The sequence below is a fragment of the Megascapheus bottae genome, chromosome 23, assembly GCF_031878675.1.
Source record: "Megascapheus bottae isolate mThoBot1 chromosome 23, mThoBot2.hap1, whole genome shotgun sequence".
Classification (NCBI taxonomy): domain Eukaryota; kingdom Metazoa; phylum Chordata; class Mammalia; order Rodentia; family Geomyidae; genus Megascapheus; species Megascapheus bottae.
Window position 1 is genome coordinate 2,927,045 of NC_143531.1, and position 22,022 is coordinate 2,949,066.

Sequence of the window (22,022 nt, forward strand, 5' to 3'; positions counted from 1 at the left end):
ATCATGTAACCCTTCTATTAATTATAATAAAAACTATATGAAAAAAAGATTCTTCTGGCTTTACCTATGGTATTTTTTTAGATCATAATTTTTACTGTCATCTAGCATTGTGACTGGCTAATATGAGACACTCCAAAGCCTGCTGAATAAATCAAGAAATAAGAATTGTTATTTTCATTCTTGGCTTTCATTTTTAATTTGAAAAAGCTTGAGCAAGACAGTAGAACATAATGTTGAGTGGTGTAACTGTGGAGAGATTCAAAACAAAAACTGGGAATACCTTTTAAACTACAAAAATTAGAAAAATACAAAATATCTACACCGTGAATGAAGTCTCTTTGCCAAAAGTAAAAAAAAGTTTAAATATAAGTTGACATAAATATCCACAAATTTTTTTGAAGTATCTAAATGTTTGTATTGCAAGACTCTAATTTGCAAAAGATGAAAACCTCAATATTTTAAAATCATTTTAACCAGTCAAAACACACCAAAAAATAAAAGACTTTTAATATGACAATGGATTGCCTATTTCACATACTAAATTTCTCTATACAGGAAGATTTCACAATCCAGGAGCCATAGCCATGTTGTTGTAAGTACGATTTCAGTAAAATTTTAGCTTCTTGATAGGATGCAGACATACACTAGAAAGAAAAAAAATCAAATTATATCATATTGGTAGAATTTGATATATGTAAATTTAATTGTCTTACTTTGCATTAATAAAATGAAACTGAATTCCTACTTTTTCAACTATTTTTTCAGTACTGTGATCTGACTTAGGGCCTATGCTTGCAAGGTAGTCATTCTGCCACTTCAGCCATGTCCTTTTTATGCTTTTGATTATTTTTCAGATAGGTTTATTTCTGACTACGATCCTCTTTTGCCTCCTTCCTCATCACCAATATACTGGCTGAGAATGAAGTATTACTAACATTTTTCCTGTATCAGCGTCAAACTATAACTCTTCTTTTTGCTATCCTGGGGCTTCAACTCGGGGCCTCAACACGGTTCTTGGGCTTTCTCAAGGCAGACCTCTACCACTTGAGTCTTAGCACCACTTCTGGCTTTTTTTCTATATATGTGGTACTGAGGAATCAAATCCAATGTCTTTGTGCTTGCTAGGCCTAGTGCAGGCCCAACTTCCTGTTCAAACCTTAATTCTCTTAATTTCTTCCTTCTGAGTAAGGATTACAGGCATGCCCTACCATTCCAACCCCTGAATATTATCATTTTTGCCTGTACTGGAATTGGAACTTAGGGCCTTCATGCTTGCTATACACACACTCCAGTCACTTAAGCTATGCCTCAGACCTAATGTTTAGAAATATACCTTTGGATGACTGCATATCATAAAAGTTACCAATTTTTACTGTACAGTTTGATGATTTGCATTATTGATGTATGCAGATACCACCACAATCTGGTTATAAAACAAATCCATGTGTGATATTAATCAAGATATATTTGTACTTATGTACTTGTGTCAGGTTTCTGTCATATTTCTTCCTAATTTACTCATGCAGTTTCATTTATCAGTAGTTTCTAAAACTGAACTGATTAACATTCCATTATATGGATATATTACATCTTTTTCATGCAGTCATCAGGATATGAGTATATATATAGCTACCAGTTATTGACTATTACAATGCTGCTATGAACATTCACATTAAGATCTTTATGTGCACATAAATTTTGCTCTTCACAGATACCAGCAACAATGTTGATCATACGTTAAATAATTATTTATTTATTTAGGTGGGTTGGTCGTGGGACTTGAACTCTGGGCCTGGGTGTTGTCCCTGAGCTCTTCAGCTCAGTTGGCCTGCATCAGTTGGTCATGCTGTAATACCAAGAAAATGTTTTTTAAACTAGCAATGAAAACATGAGTGATAGGTAAGCAAGACAATGCCAATGTGGTGTCTAGACAGAATAAATTGTCAAGCCAAAACCTAATCCAAAGCAAGGTCCCAACTCTATGAAGGTTGAGAGAAGAGTAAAAGCTATTAGCAAAGTGGATTACAAAGCTCCAGGAAAGAGGCCAATTATGTAACATACCAATGCAAGGTGAAACAGCAAGCAGTATTGCAGAAACCAGTAAATACCCTAGAATTTCTAGTTATAGTGATTAATGAATATGACTAAACACTTTTGAAACTGAAGATGATGCCATGGAATTTTCAAAAAGTCAATGCTTTAAAGTGCAAACACAGGCTGAGCTTTTTGTTGGGACTAGCATAGCTATTAACTTTAAGTTGAAGCCAATATTCATTTACCACTCTGAAAACCCAAAAATCTTTAAGAATTTAAGCTGGGTGTAGAGATCCACATTTCTAATCCCAGATATTCAGGAGGTGGGGAGTAGAAGGATCATAGTGTGAGGTCAGGCCAGCCAGAACATTAGTAAGACTTCCATCTCAACAGAAAAAGCCAGGACTGGAGCTCTTCTCCAGGTAGGAGGATTGTGATCTGAGGCCAATACTGGGCAAAAAGAGCGAGCCTACCCGGAAAAAAAAAGGGGGGATGGAGGTGTGTCTCAAGTGGCAGAGTTCTGACTAGCAAAGTCAAGGTCCTGAGTTCATATCTCAGTACAATCAAAAATCAAGTTATACCAAATCTCTTCTTGTAATTTATAAAGGAAACAACGTATAAAACAGAAGTTAGGCTTACAATACAGTATAATGAGTACTTTAAGCTCAGTTTCCACCTATTAGAAAAAGATTACTTAAAATTACTTTTCATTGTCAGTCATCTGGTCAAAGAGTTCTGACAGATGCAGCTTTTGTTTTTATGTGCATTCCATGAATGAGAAGTCACTCTGACTCTGTAGCTGAGGCTGGCCTTGAACTCATGATCCTTCTGTCTCTACCTCCTGAATGCAGAGATTACAGGCATGGATCCACCACATGGATTATTGTTGAGAAGTTCAAGACTTAAAGGTACAAGAAGAGTAGCTTAAGATGTGGTAGGAACAGTAAGAGAATCAGAATTGGAGGCCTGTTGCAATCACATTTATAATGCTAGTAATAAATAAAGATCTGTGCTGATGAAGAAGCAAAGAAAGACAGTTCCTTAAGATGAATTTTTTCCTGAGGATTCTACAAACACTGCTGAAATGGCAACAAGGGACTTAAGACTATTTAAAAAGCAGTATTAGTCAGTGGCTCAGGAGGCTGAGATCTGAGGATCTTGGTTGTAAGCCAGTGGGCAGGAAAGTCCATGAGATTCTTATCTCCAATAAACCACTAAAAAAGTAGAGTTGTGGTTCAAGTTCCTTGAGCAAAAACACCTCTGGGACAGCATCCAGAACTGGCATACAAAAAAGTAGATCAAAAACACTATTTAAATTTATTTATTTTGCCAGTCCTGGGGTTTGAACTGAGGGCCAGAGCACTGTTCTTGGGCTTTCTCAAAGCTAGCACTCTACCACTTGAGCCACAGCACCACTTCTGGCTTTTTTCTATGCATGTGGTATCAAGGAAGCGAAGGGTATCAAGGGTCTTCGTGCATGCTAGGCACGCAGTGTACCACTAGGCCAATATTAATATTTGGTAATAACATGGAAGGTTATGTCATATTGAATAAAAAGTATACTAAAACGTATACAGTATAAACTTATACATTATGTATGTACAAGAGAGGAAGCTGACATGTTTACAAGATTAAACGAGATCACTGGATAGTACACATAGGATTAAAAGTAATACATATATGCATACAGATATAAGTAATGTGTATATAAACATATGCACAAGTAGAAATATATGCATATACAGAGAAACATACATATTTTTATGTGTGATGGATATTAAACACAGCTGAGGGCTATATGACTATCTTCTGTATTATAACAGAATTTCCAAAATTTCTGCTTTAAGCATGCCATTATTCACATAAAACACCCAAATATTTTATATAGAGAAAGTTATCTTTACACTGCCAAGTCGGTCTGAAATAGAAAATGGTAGTAAATCCTTTCTGTGCCTTAGTAAGAAAATTGTATGAACCTCATAAATTATATTATCTTAGATACCATTCTATTAGCACAATGTCATACACAGAAAAAATGTATTATTTTGTTTCTCTAGCAATGACACACAGAGTTCTGGTGAGCATTGTCTGCGAAAGTATATACCATACTGAGCTGGTAAGTGATTAGATCTATGTATCTAATTTCTAGTATATATACTTAATAATTTTACCACTGCATGGTAATATAACTATTGCTCAACAAATTTTACTATGTTATATCATCACTAAATTACATTATTGATTTTAATTTTGTGTCTATAACCAACTTTATCCTTTTAACAATAATCATTACCTTTGCTTCATGGTATGTACTAGCTTCAAGTAAACCATCCTTTTTAGCTTCCTTGGCTAGTAAATTGAATCGACTTAACATTGCAGCCTTACAAAGCCGACTTGCCATTGACACACCACTTTTAAATGGGGAACTAAAGTAGAAAAAAATGAAAACAGGAACCATTTTTATTGATGCTGACAACTGAAAGAATTAAAATTAACAAAAAAAGAATTAAAATTGGGGGTGGGGAAGGAAATGGGGACAAAAACATGAGAAGGGATATCAATGATGGTTAAGTAATGCACCTTCTATCTGGCGAATATAATATAACCCTTCTATTAATTACAATAAAAAATTAAATAACAACAAAAAATAATTAAATTAACAGTCTACAAATATTGACTAATGTGCAATGAATTTACGGAGACTTTACATATAAAGCATTCTAAATATTTACTTTCTGAAGATAATTTATTACAAATTAGGTTAACTTGTTATAGTATGTCAAAAATTAATACAATGTGATAATGCAAACATTGCTGTTCTTTGAAGTTGTTATGTACTATGATATAAGGTATTTTTTAGTGATACTGCTAGGACTGACTGGAAAGGAACATGGATATATTCTCTGAATTGATAAAAAACATTTGACTTGTTGGGTTACATGGATACATATATCCAATTGCATAGCATTACACAGTGTATTTCTCTAATATTATTAATGTATTACTAGTTTAGTTTTTATTTAATGATTATGACTAATCATTAATTTGATTATTTACTTAATGATTAATGATACAAGTAAGCAAGCATTATCTGTAACTTTCATGTGCATGTTAGCAGGTGGCAGTTATCTTTTATCAGGTTCATAAAGCTATTTGGATATTTCAGATATTTAAATGTTCAAGTTTTTGTTTTCTATATTTTTATTTTTAAATCTCACCTTATTATTTTATTTTCACTGAAGTTTTTAAATGTACTGCACAGATAAGCTTTTTTGCTTAGGCCTAGTTGAAGTCTGTCATATGATCCGAAACAGAAATAATGAATTCAACTTAAAATATTCAACTTAAAGTATTATACTTGACTGAATTAATACTAAAAACACTTTTCATGTGGTCTTAACACAATTCTCAGAAAGGATATTACTCCTCGCCTCATTTTAAAGTCATGTTTACACTAAAGGGAGAGTTTTAGTTTTATGTGACAAGAACTGACAGGGAAATTATCTAGAAATGTCTAGAAGACATAGAGCATTATGGTTAAGAGTCCAGTCTTTGGAAATAAAATATTCAGATCAAAATTCTAATTGTGCCTCTTACTACTTAGGAAAAATATCTGACCAAAATACAGCCTACGTTTCTTTATCTATACAAGAATAACAATACCACTCAAACAACATGGCTATTATAAAGAGACAATATTCCTTAAATTTAAGTGTACATAATATTTGGGAGTATGTATGAAAAATGCAGAGCCTTAAGCTCCACATCCAGAAATTTCGCTGGATGAGAGAAACAATTTTTAAAAACCATGTGTGATTCCAATGCTAATGGGTCACAAAATGACACCTGGATGGATATACATTAGTTCTGGAGTCAGAAAACATTCAAATTTGAATGCTGACTTCACAACTCACTGTGTATGTTCAATAAATGATATAATTTTTCTAGGACTATTTTCTTACCAGAGAAAAGTTTTCAAATACAATGTTTGCAACATAGTATATTATTATTCAGAATCCTTTGTTTTCATTATTATATGATTTTGAAGAAATTAGTAATTCTAACCTTTCAGTGATCTTCCCACTCAAGCCATCCACAATTTCCAGAGAAATGTCTCCTTGTGCCCAATTCATGCTCAGGGATTTATAGTCCAGGTTCATTTGAAGCGGATATGCAGAGGGTACTAAGCTGATATGAGGTCGGTTAACCAAGTAAAACATTGGAAGTTTTGAAGTAAGTGCATCATCAACTCGTTGGTTAATTGCAATTTCTAAACCTCGAGTATCACTGCAATTCCCATCACCTATGAAACAAAGACAAAAACAAAACTTCAGAAATTCAGTATTCAAAGAAAAGACTCCATCATCAAAAAAGAAAATAAAGAAATATTTGGAAACTGTCTGAAGTCCATTTTTCTTTTTCTTATTTTTATTGTTGGGATAATGTATAGAGGGGGTTACAGTTACATTCTATCAGGTAGTAGGTGCATTACTTCTCACACATTGATACCCCTTCTCATGTTTTTGTCCCCATTTCCCTCCCCCCACTCCCTCCAAACAATCTTGTTTTCCCCTTTCCTATTTCAAATAAACATATATACAATATACCAAAAGGGCAAAAACAGAGAAGAAACATAACATAGTACATTAAAAACAACAATCACACAAGATAAAGCTTTTGCTTCCAAGAGGAAATGACTAGCCATATTTTATTAGAAATCTTGCTCTTTCCCTTTATGTATGAATGTTCCAATTATTTGCTCTATGTGCTATTTTATTTCAATCTTAAATTTTAGATCTAGAAAAACATACCTCTAAAATTATGTCATGTAATTGGGAAACAGACATTCAATACGATCTTAATATGAAACTCAAGAGACTAAAGTCAAAGTTCCTTTCATTTAGTCTCATCCTATATGACCTTATGTATCTACGTTTTGAGCTATTGTAATCCTCTGCTAGGAGAGTCCTAGATGTGTACTAATTATTACAAATGAGGGAAGCCATGGAGCCTATGCTCCTTTGGGTCTGGCTTACTGAAACCCATTGATTTAACTGTGTGTTAAATTGATTTAAACAGTGTGTTTCAAGCTTAAAGAGAGTTTCATGTATGCAAAAGCTAAATTTTTACTGGTAAACTGAGACAGAGAATATATTTAGTGCCCCAAGAAGCTAGGAGGCACTGACATCCCCACTCACCAACAAGTATACTGCTGATATAAACTGGCTGTATAAAATGGCTCAACAATGCTCCCTGTACCCCAAGCACTTCCCATCTTGTCAACTTGTCACTCGAGGACATACTGTTTACTCTATTAACAACGTCTGCAGAACAGTAGACAGTCAAAAAAATTTTGCCTTCAACAGCCACATGGAGACTCAATTCTTCATTGGCTTCAAATGCAGAAATAGAATGTGGATTAAGACGTCTAGAGAGAGAGAGAGAGAAGTTTCTTCTTTTAACAGAGTTGTTAGGATAGAACACATATACTTAAAATTGCTCTCGAACAGGTTTAATTTGCTAGCATACATTTAAACCAAGTATCACAAACAGATGCAAACAAAAGTAGAACTGGACTAACAATTCCAAAGACTAATAAAGCTTCAGCATGGTTAAAATTTTATTACTATTTTTATGTCACTTAAAATCAAATAAAAAAATCCCTATCATAATATGTGAGCTATTTCTTGCCTCTGAATGAAAAAATTTAAACTACAAAATAACCAAACAAGAACAAAAAGAAAATGTTTTTAATCAAAACTCATCAAACTGAAGTAAAATGTTCCAATAAAATATAAGATTAATTTTTATTAAGTTTCTTTCTAGGGACCATTGTCCTTACTTGCATCAGAGTGTTATTCCAGATTATCTCTACATGTTCAGACTCGAAATAAATTTTCCTTTCTTCCTGTTATTAAAAAAAAAAAACAAAAAACAACTGGCAGTACTGGGGTTTCAACTAAGAGCCTTCTCTTATTTAGCTTTGATTGCTTAGCTGGTGTTCTTGCACTTTAAATCATACCTCCACAATGGCTTTTTTATTGTTATTTTTTTGAGTACTAATAAAATAAATATTTTATTAACAAAATCTGAAAAATGTGTACACCAAAATAAGTGATGACTAATGTTGAAAGACCTGCAAAGAATGTACACCACATGATTTTGTTTTTAACACTTTATATAAAAACTATTACAAATTCAAAGTTAAATGTATTTGAATACTAACTGTTCATATAAAGAAACTTAACACTAAGTAAAATACAAATACAGGAGATGTTAGTTTTGGTTCTTCTAGGAAAAAGAATGAAGATTTTTGTTTTATCATGGCTCCAGGCCCAAGATCAGAATATAAGGTTGTTATTGTGACATTCTTAGTGTTTATCCTTGCATTCTTCAAATGTCACCAGTCATAATAGCAATGAACTCCTCTTAATTTCTCCATCACCATCTTTATCAAATTCTTCTATCATAGCTCGAAGTTCTTCATCACTCTTATTTTCACCCAGTTCTCTAGCAACACGGAGCAAATTCCTCAAGCTTATTTTACCTGAATCATTGTCATCAAATAGTTTAAATGCTTTAAGAATTTCTTCATGTGGATCTCTTTCCAATATCCAGTCTGTCACAACTTCATTAAAATCTTCAAAGGTGATTTTCCCTGTGGCTTCTCTGTCATAATCTTTAAGAATTTTCAGCACATCAAGCTTTTTTTACATCAAATCCCAAGGCTCTCATTGCCACCTTTAATTCATGATAATCTACTGTTTCATCTTTGTTTCAAATAGCTCAAAAGCATCTTTAATTTCTTGTTTCTGTTCTTCAGAGAGTTCTCTTCTTTTTTTCCTTTGTCGACTACCAGCTCACTTCTCAGAGCTAAACTCATTTTCTCTCCAGACAGAGACCTTCCTCTCAAGAACAACATTAACCCCCTAGCCGGCGCCACGCAGCACCCCTTCCACAGGCTGTTCAACAGACTCCTTTTATTGTTATTTTTAAGTAAGAGGCTTTTGTTGTTTTTTTCTGCTTACAATGACTTCAAACCAGAGTCCCTCAATCTCCTGAGTAGCCAGATGACAGGCATGAGCCACCAGTATCCAGCTCTATTGTTTAAATTTTACAGTATCTGACACTGCAGATATCAAGGACTGCAGTTCCATTTTTCTAAACTCTTCTACTGTATATATAAATAATGCATAAAGCTATACCCTAAAGCTAGTGATATATTAAAAATAGAAAAAATTAGTTATATAAAATGAAGTGGCTAAGTATATGAAAATTTTAAATATCTGTCATACATTAATGTTTAAAGAATAATGTAGACACAGACAAATTTACTTTTTCTATTTTCTACATGGATTCTGAACATACTTAATAGACAAACTCTGTTTTTCAAAAACAACTTCCATCATGCTTACAATTGGGACTTAATCTGGGCTGATCCTTTAGGCAACTGATTCATATACAGATAAATGTTGATATTCTGCTTCAAAGTAAGTAGACTAGAAGCTGGTTCTGTACAAAATATTGACTTTTCCATCATAGCAGGATTTTTGCTATAGAAGAGTAGAAGCTGTCTATAAAAGTACCTAAAAGAAACAATTTTATTAAATGATATTTATTAAATGGTGCATTTTAGTATCATACCAATATATAACATTGGCAATGCTCCTGTGTGTCAAAAGTTTGATATTGATTTGTAAACACTTAAAATAACCTTAGCTTTAGCTAAGGACAACTTAAATCTCGCAAGGATTTCTCAACTAGAGTCCCATTTTCCCTATATAAAGTACATTAAAACACCATTCCTTGACTGCTACTTCACATTCTGCAGAAAATTATTTTCTCTCTTTATTCTCCATACTCTTCCTAAGATAGTCCTCCTTCCAGACATCCATGTGAATACTCATCACATTTTTTGCCTTCTATTTCTCCTCCCCAAACAAATCATTGTTACTATTTCAATAACTTTATAACCAGCAGAAGCAGCAGTGGTTCCTGATTCACAGTTATATTAAAGACAAATATAGAGCATAGAGAGAGCAATATGAGTACAGCAAGTCGTTTTAACCTGGGAAAATAATCTCTTAAAAGACTAAACAAATGATGGTTTTTGTTTTAAAGAAAACATGACTACAAAGATTATAATGGTTTTAAAAAAAAAACAGGATTACTAGGATTACTCCATCTAGTCCCTTTAGAAATAGCTAGTAAAAAAATAAATGCCAATGGCTGTGAGTTGGGCCCTAGTGGTAGAGTGCTTGCCTAGCATGCATGAAGACCCAGGTTTGATTCCTCAGTACCACATACATAGAAAAAAGTTGGAAATAGTGCTGTGGCTCAAGTGGTAGAGCTCCAGCCTTGAGATAGCCCAAGGGCAGTGTCCAGGCCCTAAGTTCAGGCCCCAGGACTGGCAAAAACAATGCCAGTATATAACAATGCCAAACACAGTAAAAATAAAACTTAGAAGAAGTAACTTTACAGAGGTCAAGCGCTGAGCCCTAGGGGCTCAGGTCTATAATAAGAGCTACTCAGGAGGTTGAGATCTAAGGATCAATTAACAATCTGGTCTCCAATTAACCACCAAAAGGCAAGAAGTAAGAGTTGTGGATCAAATAGCATTGAACTTAAAAAAGCTCAGGGACAGTGCCCAGGCCCTGAGTTCAAGCATCAGGACTGGCACAAAAACAAAAAAGAAGTCATAAGGATTTGAAGGACAGTGAGTGGCAGTATAATAATTTTTCCTACAAGGTTTTATTACAAAGTTTATTTTCAAAATAGAAATAATGTTCTGATACTTCTCAGTTAAAATATTTAAATTTGTTTTAAAACCCTACAATAGTATTAACAAAGTAAGAATGCAGAGGTTAAAGGAAAAGAGAAGAATGTGTTAGCTGCCCAAGGCAGATGTTGGAATTGTCTTCTCATTTATATTTGCAAATTTCCATAAGAAAAGTTGGAAAAAAGGAAAGTTTGCTGGCTTAATGAACCCAAAAGCTGACAATATCGTCCCATTGCTTGTATTTTATATGAAGAAACTTCTAAGAAATAACATTCTTGGCTTCTCTCTCCCATTTGCTATTCATTTTTTTCTGTGAACAGTAAAACATCTGCAAGTAAATAGGCACTGCCCTCCTCAGCTATTTTCTGTTTCTCTGTCAGCCTGGAGAATACCTTGTGTATTTTCCTTTATGTAAACAATTCACAAACATCATTAATGAAAACAATACATCAATCTCATTAATGCTCTCCCTGGAGAAGCATAGCTAATTTAGACACAAGTGAGATTAAGCCACCTTGGGCAAATCTAAAACTTCATAACTGTACTTTTGAATAACATTAGTCAGTTAAAAAAAGATGGCATTTTTGTCTTTAGAAAAAAACTACAGGATTCTTAAATTCATAAGACTTAATGGAAGCCACTGAAATCCACACACTAGACATTACAATTACCTTGACAGTATCTCTGTATATTAGACACATATAATCAGATGACTCACTTAAGCTATCTGAATTTACATGCTGTTCTAGGAGACTTTGTGTGCCATTCTACTTATGTTAAACAGTCCACATACAATAGCTCCATTTTTTTCCTTCATTTTCCTGGATCATTGATTAGTAAAATACTGTTTTAAATACAGGCATTACATGTGGCAACTATGGGCTGGCTAACAGCATCTAGAGTTAAGGGAATTAAATGTATCTGTCACTTTACCTAAGGAGAGACCTTCTTGCAGTAACAATTGCATGTGTGTCATGCAACACTCTTCCATTTGGCTTAACACTCTGGCTGTAATTGTATTCACCAGTGCCGACTGCTACAACCTCATGATGTCCTCCTGTGAAAGAAAAAGTCTAGCAGTAAGTTGACAAGTTATTCTAAACTCGAATGCTCTATTTCTACCTCTAATGCCTCATTTTCAGTTGGATAAAAATTATTAGTACAAAAATGGAAATTAATTTCAGTTTCTGCAAAGACACAGACAAAAAGGCTAAACAAATCTCGAATTGCTAAGTGCTTTGAAAGAAACATGAATGGAGCTACTAAGAGAAAAAGACTTTCATGCAGAACAAGGTCTGAATCTTTTCCTAAATAGCTGAGACATGAGCTGTCAGATGATACAGAATGGTTCCAGTCAAAAGAAACAGCAGAATTTTATCACACAAAGACCAATATAATAGCTACTCCAGTCAGTATGATGCAGGGAGTGGTGTAGATGAGGCTAAAGAAAGGCATTATATATCATGCTAATAAAGAGTTTGTTGATTTTAATAATAAGCTATGAGGAAGCTATATACAAGATAATGAGGGAAAATCCACTTGTGGTTACATTTCAAGACAATTCCTTTCCTTAAAGCAAAGTGAACAATCAAATAAATGAAAAGTCTCTTCAGTAGTGTCAAAAACGTCCCTTTATCCACATCCTTGCCAAAATAATAGCATCCTAATAATAGGTTTGACATCATTTTAAAGTTTTGTTTCTGTGCCTGATTTGAACAATGTTTATTCAGCCCTTTGCCCACATTTTAGTCTTTTTTTTGCTACTGTGTCATTGGATATTGAACATTTATTGGAGAATATGATGTGAGGATACTTTTCATTTATTTGATTATATAATTTTACACCACCTTTCAAATTCACTGTTAATACAGAAGCACTCTGCTCAGATAAACTTGAAATAGTATTTTTATTCATCTCACTTTATCTTTCATTGTTACCTTCACATTACTGTATTATTTTTGTACTTAAGTCTGAACATAGGGTCTTGAGCTTGTTAAGCGGGTATGCTACCAATTTGGACTCTATTCCCATCCCTTATTGTTTTAGATTTTGAATAAGGGCTCAAGTTATTTTTTTCCTAATTGTTCTGGATTTCCCCTAAAATGCTGAAATGATAAGGCCAACACCACATCCAGCTTATTGGTTGAGAAAAATGTTTACTTATATTTTGCCTGGGATGGCTAGGGCCTGTGGATCCTCCAAATCTCTGTACTTTTCAGGAGCTGAAATTACGAACATGAGCTACTCCATCCCAGGACATCATGCAAATTTGTAGAAGTATTTTCTCCTTTCAGCTTATATCTGTCTGAACTCTAATGTAGGTACTCCACTATAGCTACTAAAATTGTAATTCCTTAACTCAATTAACTCCTATAATTTTTTCAAAAATTGTTGAATATAAATTATTGCCTGAACACTTATCAACTTACTACTTTCAACCAGTATGTATCCTTTTTTCCCACCTAGATGATAAAAACTTAAGAGGAATCAATATAAAATTATTTTAGTATCATCTATAACTCATAATTAAGAGATTAATATGAAGTACAATTATCAACCCAGAATACAAAGGATGAACAGACATTAAAACAGAATCACAAAATCATAATGTACAGAAGAACATTTACTTGAATATTTTGATTGTTTCTTCTTTGAAAATGCATGAAGGAGGATAATTTTTATAACTTTCTTCTCAGTGTTATAAGGATTAGCTTTGGGGACAGTAGTGGTTTCCACAGTTAAAGTATTAAAAGTTTTGTTCATTCTGCAGTTGTTTTCTAGTTTCTAGTTTGCTAGTCAGTATGTTTAGTCTATTGTCAGAAAAGTATGTATTGAATAATTCACATCTATGTGAAAAGGTTACTGGGAATCAACATCACTGACTATAGAAAACAAAAATATTAATCATACTACTAAGATTGTTTTTTACAAACATATCACCAATATCTAGACTTACCTCTTTCAATTACAAAAGCAGCCAATGAACTGCAACATTTCAGATACTGTGACTGGCTAGAAATTAACTGATTAAATGTTTCTTTAACAATCTGTGAAATCTTTGCATACTGGACATGCCTCCCTTCTAGAAGAGAGAATCAAAAGCAATATAAATTTGAAGAACAACATGCTTTTCTTTTTTCTTAGTTTTATAAAAAGCTGTGTCAGTAATACATGCTCACTAGAGCACTAATGATTTATATATATATATATATATATATATATATACATACATACATTTTTTGTCAGTCCTGGGCTTGAGCTCAGGGCCTGAACTCTACCACTTGAGCCTCAGCACCACTTTCAGCTTTTTTTTCTATGTATGTAGGACCGAGGCATCAAACCTGGGTCTTTTGTGCATGCTAGGCAAGCACTCTACCACTAGGACAAACTCCCAGCCCTAATGATTTATATTTTATAGAATTTAATTTTAAACGATATTCAAAATCCATAAGACAAGGTAATTCTGTCCCATACATTGCAAAATGACCTATATCACACCTAGTGGCATTTATTCTCAGTAATTCTGAAAATGGAAAGACCCTACTCTCTACTCTAATAAGAACCATTAAGCAAGCCATTAAGCATTTAGATCCAAATAATTCCATATTTCAATTAGAAAAACGCCTTCACCTTGATGGTTAGAAATACTTCTAAGAAATTAAATTAGGATAACTATACAATAGTTTGTAAGGAAAAATACACATAAAGTTACCAACAGAGTACAAATGTCTCACACAAACCTACAAGACCAGGCTGAATAAACATCAAACTTTTCAAGTCCTATCTTCCAGGCCTGGAAAATGAAAGAAGCTCTCTTCCATTTTACAAATTCTCTAAACCTAAGTTCAAAATCTGACATGTTTTTAATATATCACAATGTAGAAATGAAAACAAATACCTTGTTTTTCAGGAGACAGTAGTTTACCAGGTAAAAAACAACTATCATCCAATACTGAATGTGATAAGGTGTTATGATATAACAATGCAGTATGATTTAGTGAGAAGCTACTGAGAAGCAGAAAGGTATACAAGTATTTCACATGTTTGGATTTATTTTATCCTCACATTAAGTTTATGGGGTAATTAAGGCAATTTTTCAAAGGATAAATTAAGGGAACTGAAACAGCTCTATATTGATCACACAACTATTAATTTAAAACTGTAGTTTACAGTTTAAGCAATTAATAATTGCCATTAAAAGAAAGTGAATAGATAATGCAAAGTTTAAGTGCCAGCTGACCATCAAGCCCTTGTTTTTGTTGTTTTAAGTCTATATATACCAGACTGATCTTGAACTGAAATCCTCCTGCCTCAGCCTTCCCAGTGCTGGGCTAAATGTATGCCACTGTATTGAAACTATTGGTTTTCATTAATGATAAACCACCACAGCAAACAATTCTCAAAACTGCCTTTATATGAAATTCACAAAACTCTTTGTAAGAAAAAAACTCTTTAATCCATCCTCTCCATTTCTTTTCCTTACTTCTCTCATTACTATAAAACTATAAAATGGGTTTTCCTCTTTGAAGAAGTATGAAAGGTTTCAATAAAAATTTCACTTACATTTTCATGCATATACCTATTTAATTATAATTTTTGTTGTATTAATCTACCAAAAAAAAACACCACCACGGATTTCCCTACCATAATGTACTTTTGAAACATATGCTGGCTCAGGTGCAACAACAGGTTCTGCAGGGATAGGAGGAGGACCTGATAAAACAAAAACATAATGAAACATGAAACTTCAATGTTCCTAACTGAAAGTACTTTATTACTGTGTAATAATAGACATTCAACATTTTTTATTTTTGCTATGCCTGGGTCACCTCAGTGTTGATAAATTCACTATGTTGTCATAAATTTTGCAAATTATTTCCTGAGTTTCTTAAACTTATATTGCTTTACAGCTTACAGTGGAAAAGATACAATACTCCGAAAAGCATCCAAAATAAAATTCTACTGTAGATACTTAGGAACTATTTTCTATTTATAATAATATTGTGTGGAAAAAATCTGAATTAATGTTCTAATGAGTTAAAAATTGTTTTAAGCCAGCATTGGTGTCTGCAATCCTAGCCAAGGAAACTGAGATCTGAGGATCATGATTCAAAGCCAGTCAAGGCAAAGAAATCTGTAAGATACTCACCTCCAATTTACCAGCAGAAAGAAGGATAGGTGTAACTCAGGTTGGTTAAGTGTCAGCCTTGAGCAAAAAGGCCAAATGACACAGTAAGGCCCTCAGTTCAAGCTCAGTACCAGCACCACCAAAAAATATTTTGAGCCAGGATTTTTTCAAGGATAATACTACATCCAGAGTTTCCTATGTTTTCAGTCCCATTCCCTGGAACAGCTTTCTAACCCAATTCCCAAGATGAAACACAAGAAAAATACAAAAAAAATGACATTAAACTAAAGGGACAATTTAAAAACCCACGGATGTTTATACGGAAAGGCTTTGGAAAGTAAGGTGCTAAACTAAAAGATTTTCACTAAATGTGGTTGTCAGCCATCAAGAGAAGAGGGAAATGGAGAGCTGCATAATGAATAGAAAGTTACAGATCTACAATGTGAACAAGTTCTGAAAATTGGCTGCACAACAGTGTAAATACCATTGAACTGTTAAAAATAAGTTTTTTAAATCACTTTTGAAACCACAGATAGGATTTTTTGAAAAATAGGAATGCATGCTGGTGCTGGTGGCTCATGCCTACATGAGGATTGCTGAAATATCCACAAGACTCCATCAATTAACCAGCAAACGAAACAAAACTGAGCTGGAGCTATAAAAGCACAAAACCCTGTGTCAAAACCCCAGTACAAAATGAACAGCACAAAATAATTCATGAGTTGGAGGAATGCATGTCTCGGGTGGTAGAGCAATGAGTATGTCATATGCCAAGTACAAGTCTCAAAAAAGTTCAAGACAAAAAAGGAATAATTTCATTAAAATATTAACATATAAAGATGATGATAAATTTTGTGATAAATGCTGGTGGGATTGTGGAGAAAGAGGAACCCTACTGAACGGCTGGTGGGAATGTAAGCTAGTACGACGACTCTGGAAAGCAGTTTGGAGGTTTCTTCAAGAACTGAAAATAGACCTTCCCTACGATCCTGCCATACCACTCCTAGGCATCTACCCTGAACATTATAACCCAGGATAAGATAAGGACACCTGCTCTGCTATGTTCATCTCTGCACTATTCACAATAGCCAAGCAATGGAAACAACCCACATACCCTACTGCAGACGAATGGATAGAAAAAGATGTGATACATACATATATATACAATGGAATTCTACATTGCCCTTGCTCTGTTTATCCCTGCTTCCCACCCATCAGTTGTACAGTTCATGTTCAACATTGTGTCCCGTGACAACCATCGCCCATCATTTGTCCTTCCCTTACACTCCCAAAGACATATAGACAATGCAAAAAGAAAGAGGGGAAAACAGCAAACAAGGAAAACTCTCTTGTTTCCTTAAGTTTAACAATGTTAGTTTCAGCCATCTATTTCTCACGATTTCAGCCTTAACCTATTTGCTATACAACCTTTCTCTGACCATTTTCTGAAGCAACTACTATTTACTAAACTCAGCTTAAACTGTACAAATATTACATTAAAATCTCCTAGCATTAGATGTACAGGATTACATTCACAGTATGAATCCAATAAATCACACAAACAAAAAAAAACACTTTTCAGGACATGGGTACATTAGTAAGTTATCAGTGTAGCAGTATGATTGTATCTTTTGGTGCTAAATTGTGCAATGGTATTTTAACCACTATTAAATATGCCAGCAGACAACAACTTGATATTTATTCAAATCCTGTAACTTATCTTGTAGCTGCTAAGAAACTTGATGAACATAAATCTTTCTATGATTCCTTCTGCAAAAAGACAGTTTTTTCAGGTATTTTATAATCAAGAATAATTTACCTGATGGTTCTACAACTCTTGGTTCAGGTTCATCCAATTGTAGAAGCTCATCAAGAGCTAATTTTGCTGCATTGGATCTCGACTCCTTTTTATTTTGTCCCAGTCCAGTCTTGTATTGAATACCATCCACCACAGCACAAAAAGCAAAATATGGTCCCATAACATTACCTTGAAAAAGAACTCAGAATGACTGCTACAATAATTCACTCTGTGTATGTGTATATTTTATTTATCTATTTTGATGCCAGTCCTGGGGCTTGAACTTAGGGCCTGGGTGCTGTCCCTGAGCTCTTTTGTTCAAACTTAGTGCCTCTCTTCCATATAAGTCATAGCTCCACTTCAGGCTTTTTGGTAATTAATTGGAGATGAGAGTCTCACAGATTTTTCTGCCCAGGCTGCGTTCAAACTGTCGTCCTGAATGCTCAGCTTCCGAGTCACTAGTATTACAGGTGTGAGCCACACCGCATATTCTTAAAAACCATTTCTGTATTTGGGAAAACATTTCAGTACAAAAATCCTGGAAAACAACTTAGTCTAAAATAGCACCCAAAAGGAAGCTATCTTGTCAATTAGTACAATACACAAAGGATTGAAATAAAATATAAATTATAAAAAAAAGTATCAGTCTTTTTGTAGGGATAATAAGGATTAAAACTATAGCCTGATGTGCCCCTGACCTAGTTCTGAGCATTTACCCAGCTAGATGGTCTGTAGAATCAACTGAGATAAAGAACCAACTTCAGTAAACAGGTTGCACATGGGGAGTTATGTTCAGCAACAGCACCAAATATCTATTAAACAAATCAATAAGAGTAAAACGCAGACTTCTAGGAACATCTCTCTTCTCTTTAAAAACTTCATTACAAGAGAGAGCTGGTGGCTCATGCTGTAATTCTAGCTACTCAGGAGGTTGAACTTATTAGACCAAAGTTTGAAGTCAGACGAGGCAAAGGAAAAAAAGGGGTCTTTGAGTTTTTGTCTCTAATTAGCCTGCAAAAATGTTGGGATGAAGGCACATCTCAAGCGGTAGTGCACTGCAAGAAAGCCAAGCAAGAATATCCCAAAGTTCAAACCCTGGTATCAACATAGAAAAAGGAATTTTTCTAAAAACCATACTTCATTAAAAATAAGTGGAACTTCTTCCATTTTTACACTGCTAAAATACACTTATCTGCTCTGAGGAAACAATTTAATCTACTGTAACTCAGTTGGACCAGGGAGCCCACAAAAAAAACTGAAATAGGAAAGGTTATCCTAAAGTTTTAAACAGAATGTTGGGTCCAAAATGCCCATGAGATTTACTTTTACAGTTACATTTTATTTACCAGATGAAAAGTGAAATCATCTCCTAAATTCAAAAGTCACCGACTTTTTCAAGCTTTACTTGCTGCAATTTAGAAGCCTAATCTCTATTGTTTGGCTATGGATAGTTAGAATCCCTACTATCTTAGTTCAGATTCACAATCACATTATGTCAATCATCAGGAATTCCTGATACCACCCTTCCTTGATCTAATACCCCAAAATTCCTTCATTCACAAGTTCCTGTGCTCCAATACAAATTTACTGAGCCAGGGAACAATGTGTGTACAAGTAGCCCAAATGACACTCATGCAGGGAATACTGTAGATAAATTTGTTAATAAGTATTCTGTTGAGCTGAGCATTAAGCTTCATCCTACTTACAATCAGCATATTAATATGGATCTAAGTCACAGGCAGTACTTTTTTTAAAACACTGACAGAACACTGGTCTCAATACTAAACTTACTTAACACTTGGAAATACTTTGAATAGAAAATGAACGTCATTAACAATGAATAGGATCATATTTTTGAGTAGTTTTCCTCAGTTAAGATTTTCCCTAGTCAGTTTTCTTTCCCTCTCTTCCTTCCTTCCTTTTCCCAGACCAAGAGTTTATATTTTTCAATGGTGATCCGAATATAATGCAGGAAAACAACTGACTTAACAGATTAAGCCACTGCTTATATCACATTAAAAATACCTCTTTCTACACTTAAAATTATTTTTATCATGTTAAATTTACTAGTAATTCATTCCAAATAATAGATTAAAATTTTATGCCATTGTGACAATCTTCACTAAAATGTCAATTGCTTTAAATTCTTTCACAAATATACCAGATTTGAGATTTATAATTAGGGTGACAAAACACAACATAGACTTGCCTGTGGTTACAGTTTCCTTAAGGTCAAGCTGAACTCGCTGCATTTGGGCAAACTGGTGCAAGGCTGATACTGGATTTATCTCTCCACGTTTGTATTTCACTATGAATTCTTTAGGTATTTTTTTTGGAGGTAGGACAGGATTTGAAACAGATGAAAGACCTTTGGAAAGCAATGGTTCTGGAAAATTGCCTAAAAAAAATGTCCACATTGGTCAATCATGTTTTAAAAAAATGAGCTAAAAGACCAAATCCTCTTTGAAAATGAAAGATATGCTTAGTGATGCATTCTTCATTAGGTTTTGTTTCTACTCAACAGTACATGTGACAAGTGCAATGTTTGGCATATTAAGTTTCTACTAAAGAATTCTGGTATATACAACAAGCACAATGTGCTATTTCATTGTATGCTTTGGAATACTAAGTACAATTTTACAAAGAGATGATATTACTATGGTATCCTGAATGGGCTCTAAGAACCATGGAACTCTAGCGATACTGAGGTCATCATCAGAGGGTGTGCTATGTTTAACAAATGATGTCACTAAGGTTTAACATGGAGAAAGCCAAGACATAAATCTAGATCTGTTGGGTACACACCTCACTTTCATCTTCCCCCAACACACAAACCACTGTTTAATACTGTCTACGCTTCTCATGAAATACAATTTCATTCTAATTCACTCCAGTTTTCTCAAAGTAGATGTTGGTCCTTAGTGTCTAATAATTAATACCTAGACTCTACATCAGCCTCTAAGTCCCGTGCTCTCCCATACAGCCTCACACAAGGCAAAACCTCATTGTGGAGGGCGGGGCAATTAAAACTGTGACATGAGCATCGAGGAGTGGGGGGGAAAGAAAAACAAAGGAACCCCACAGGTTTCCTACACAATCTGGGAGTCAGATGCCAGCTGTAGGTGGAACCAGAGGTCACAATGAAGATCCGTCTCTTCCCGCCCGCCCCCCCCCGACACACAACTTTCAAATCGAGGGTTCATAAAGGGAAACTGAGGCACTCCACAGGAGAGAGAAGTCGTACCCGTCACTTGCGTCACCTTGGACGCCAGGCTCGCCAGGCTGCCACTTTCGGAGGGGTATCCCGCGGGCGGAGGGGCCGACGGGGCCGGTGCTGGAACTGGTAAATTCTTCTTCAGCATCTGAGCAAAGCTGGGGACCCTGGAACTCTGAAACCAGTCACTGTCGCCAGACATTTTCTCATCTACGAGTCAAGTTGGCAGGAAACGGAAACAAAGGGACTGGGTGAAACAACCGGGGTGTGTGTGTGTGGGGGGGGGGACCCCAGCACGCCCGGGGTGTGTGTGTGGGGGGGGACCCCAGCACGCCCGGGGTGTGTGTGGGGGGGGGACCCCAGCACGCCCGGGGTGTGTGTGGGGGGGGGGGACCCCAGCACGCCCGGGGTGTGTGTGTGGGGGGGACCCCAGCACGCCCGGGGTATGTGTGTGGGGGGGGACCCCAGCACGCCCGGGGTGTGTGTGTGGGGGGGGACCCCAGCACGCCCGCTTTCCGGAGCCCCCCGACCTCCTCGCCCATCCTCCGGGCTACGCGCTCGGCCCGCCCACTCCCCGACGGGCGGAGGCCTAAGCCAGGGAGAGGCGCGGCAGGAGGGCGGAAGCCCCTCGGTCCTCTCAGGCGCGGAAGTAAAGTCCAGAAGATTCGAGAAAACGCGAGAGTCCCGTCCACACCCCCCCCTTCCCCACCTTTAGCCGCGACTCTCACCCCCGAGGTTGTCCTCGTCGTCGTCGTCCTCTCGACTGGACACCACTGCCGACAAGTGGGTGGTCAGAGGGAGGCCGAGGCGCAGGCCCGGGGTCGGGGCTCGCCGGCTGCCGCCCGCCGCCGCCATTGCTTCCTCCTCCGGGCGTCGACCTCTCTCCTCAGGCTGCTCGGCGCCCAGCGTGCCACGCGGCGGCTCCAATCGCGTCTTTCGAAAGCCGCTTTGACAACGACGTGAGCCTACGTGACCTCGTGGGCCGGTCTTGGCCAATCACCAACGGTCTCCCGCGGCGCATGCGCGTGCGTCACTCCCTCCCCCCTCCCTTCCCTAGCGCTTACGTCGT

The 22,022-nt window shown here is 35.9% G+C and overlaps 1 protein-coding gene and 1 pseudogene across 1 annotated transcript; both read right to left on the minus strand.

The window, feature by feature from the left end:
* Positions 1 to 485: 485 nt before the first annotated feature.
* Adad1 (adenosine deaminase domain containing 1) lies at positions 486 to 21,912 on the minus strand. Its single transcript, XM_090356622.1, has 12 exons — positions 21,682 to 21,912; positions 20,984 to 21,163; positions 19,949 to 20,137; positions 17,761 to 17,928; positions 15,458 to 15,526; positions 13,770 to 13,895; positions 11,747 to 11,870; positions 9,450 to 9,620; positions 7,233 to 7,462; positions 6,100 to 6,337; positions 4,328 to 4,460; positions 486 to 644 (listed from the first exon to the last, which is right to left on the minus strand). Exons 1-12 carry the CDS (start codon positions 21,806 to 21,808, stop codon positions 531 to 533), a joined length of 1,869 nt encoding a protein of 622 aa, XP_090212748.1. The 5' UTR covers positions 21,809 to 21,912; the 3' UTR covers positions 486 to 530.
* On the minus strand, positions 8,378 to 9,164 carry LOC150047217 (centrin-3 pseudogene; annotated as a pseudogene).
* Positions 21,913 to 22,022: the final 110 nt, after the last annotated feature.

Excerpts from the sequence above, each read along its gene's own strand:
- Adad1 (XM_090356622.1), bottom strand. The coding sequence starts at position 21,808 with ATGGCGGCGGCGGGCGGCAGCCGGCGAGCCCCGACCCCGGGCCTGCGC. Across the intron at positions 20,138-20,983 it reads CAAGGTGACGCAAGTGACGG|GCAATTTTCCAGAACCATTG; the intron begins GTACGACTTCTC and ends CATTTTTTTTAG. Across the intron at positions 11,871-13,769 it reads TGCTTTTGTAATTGAAAGAG|GAGGACATCATGAGGTTGTA; the intron begins GTAAGTCTAGAT and ends TTTCTTTCACAG.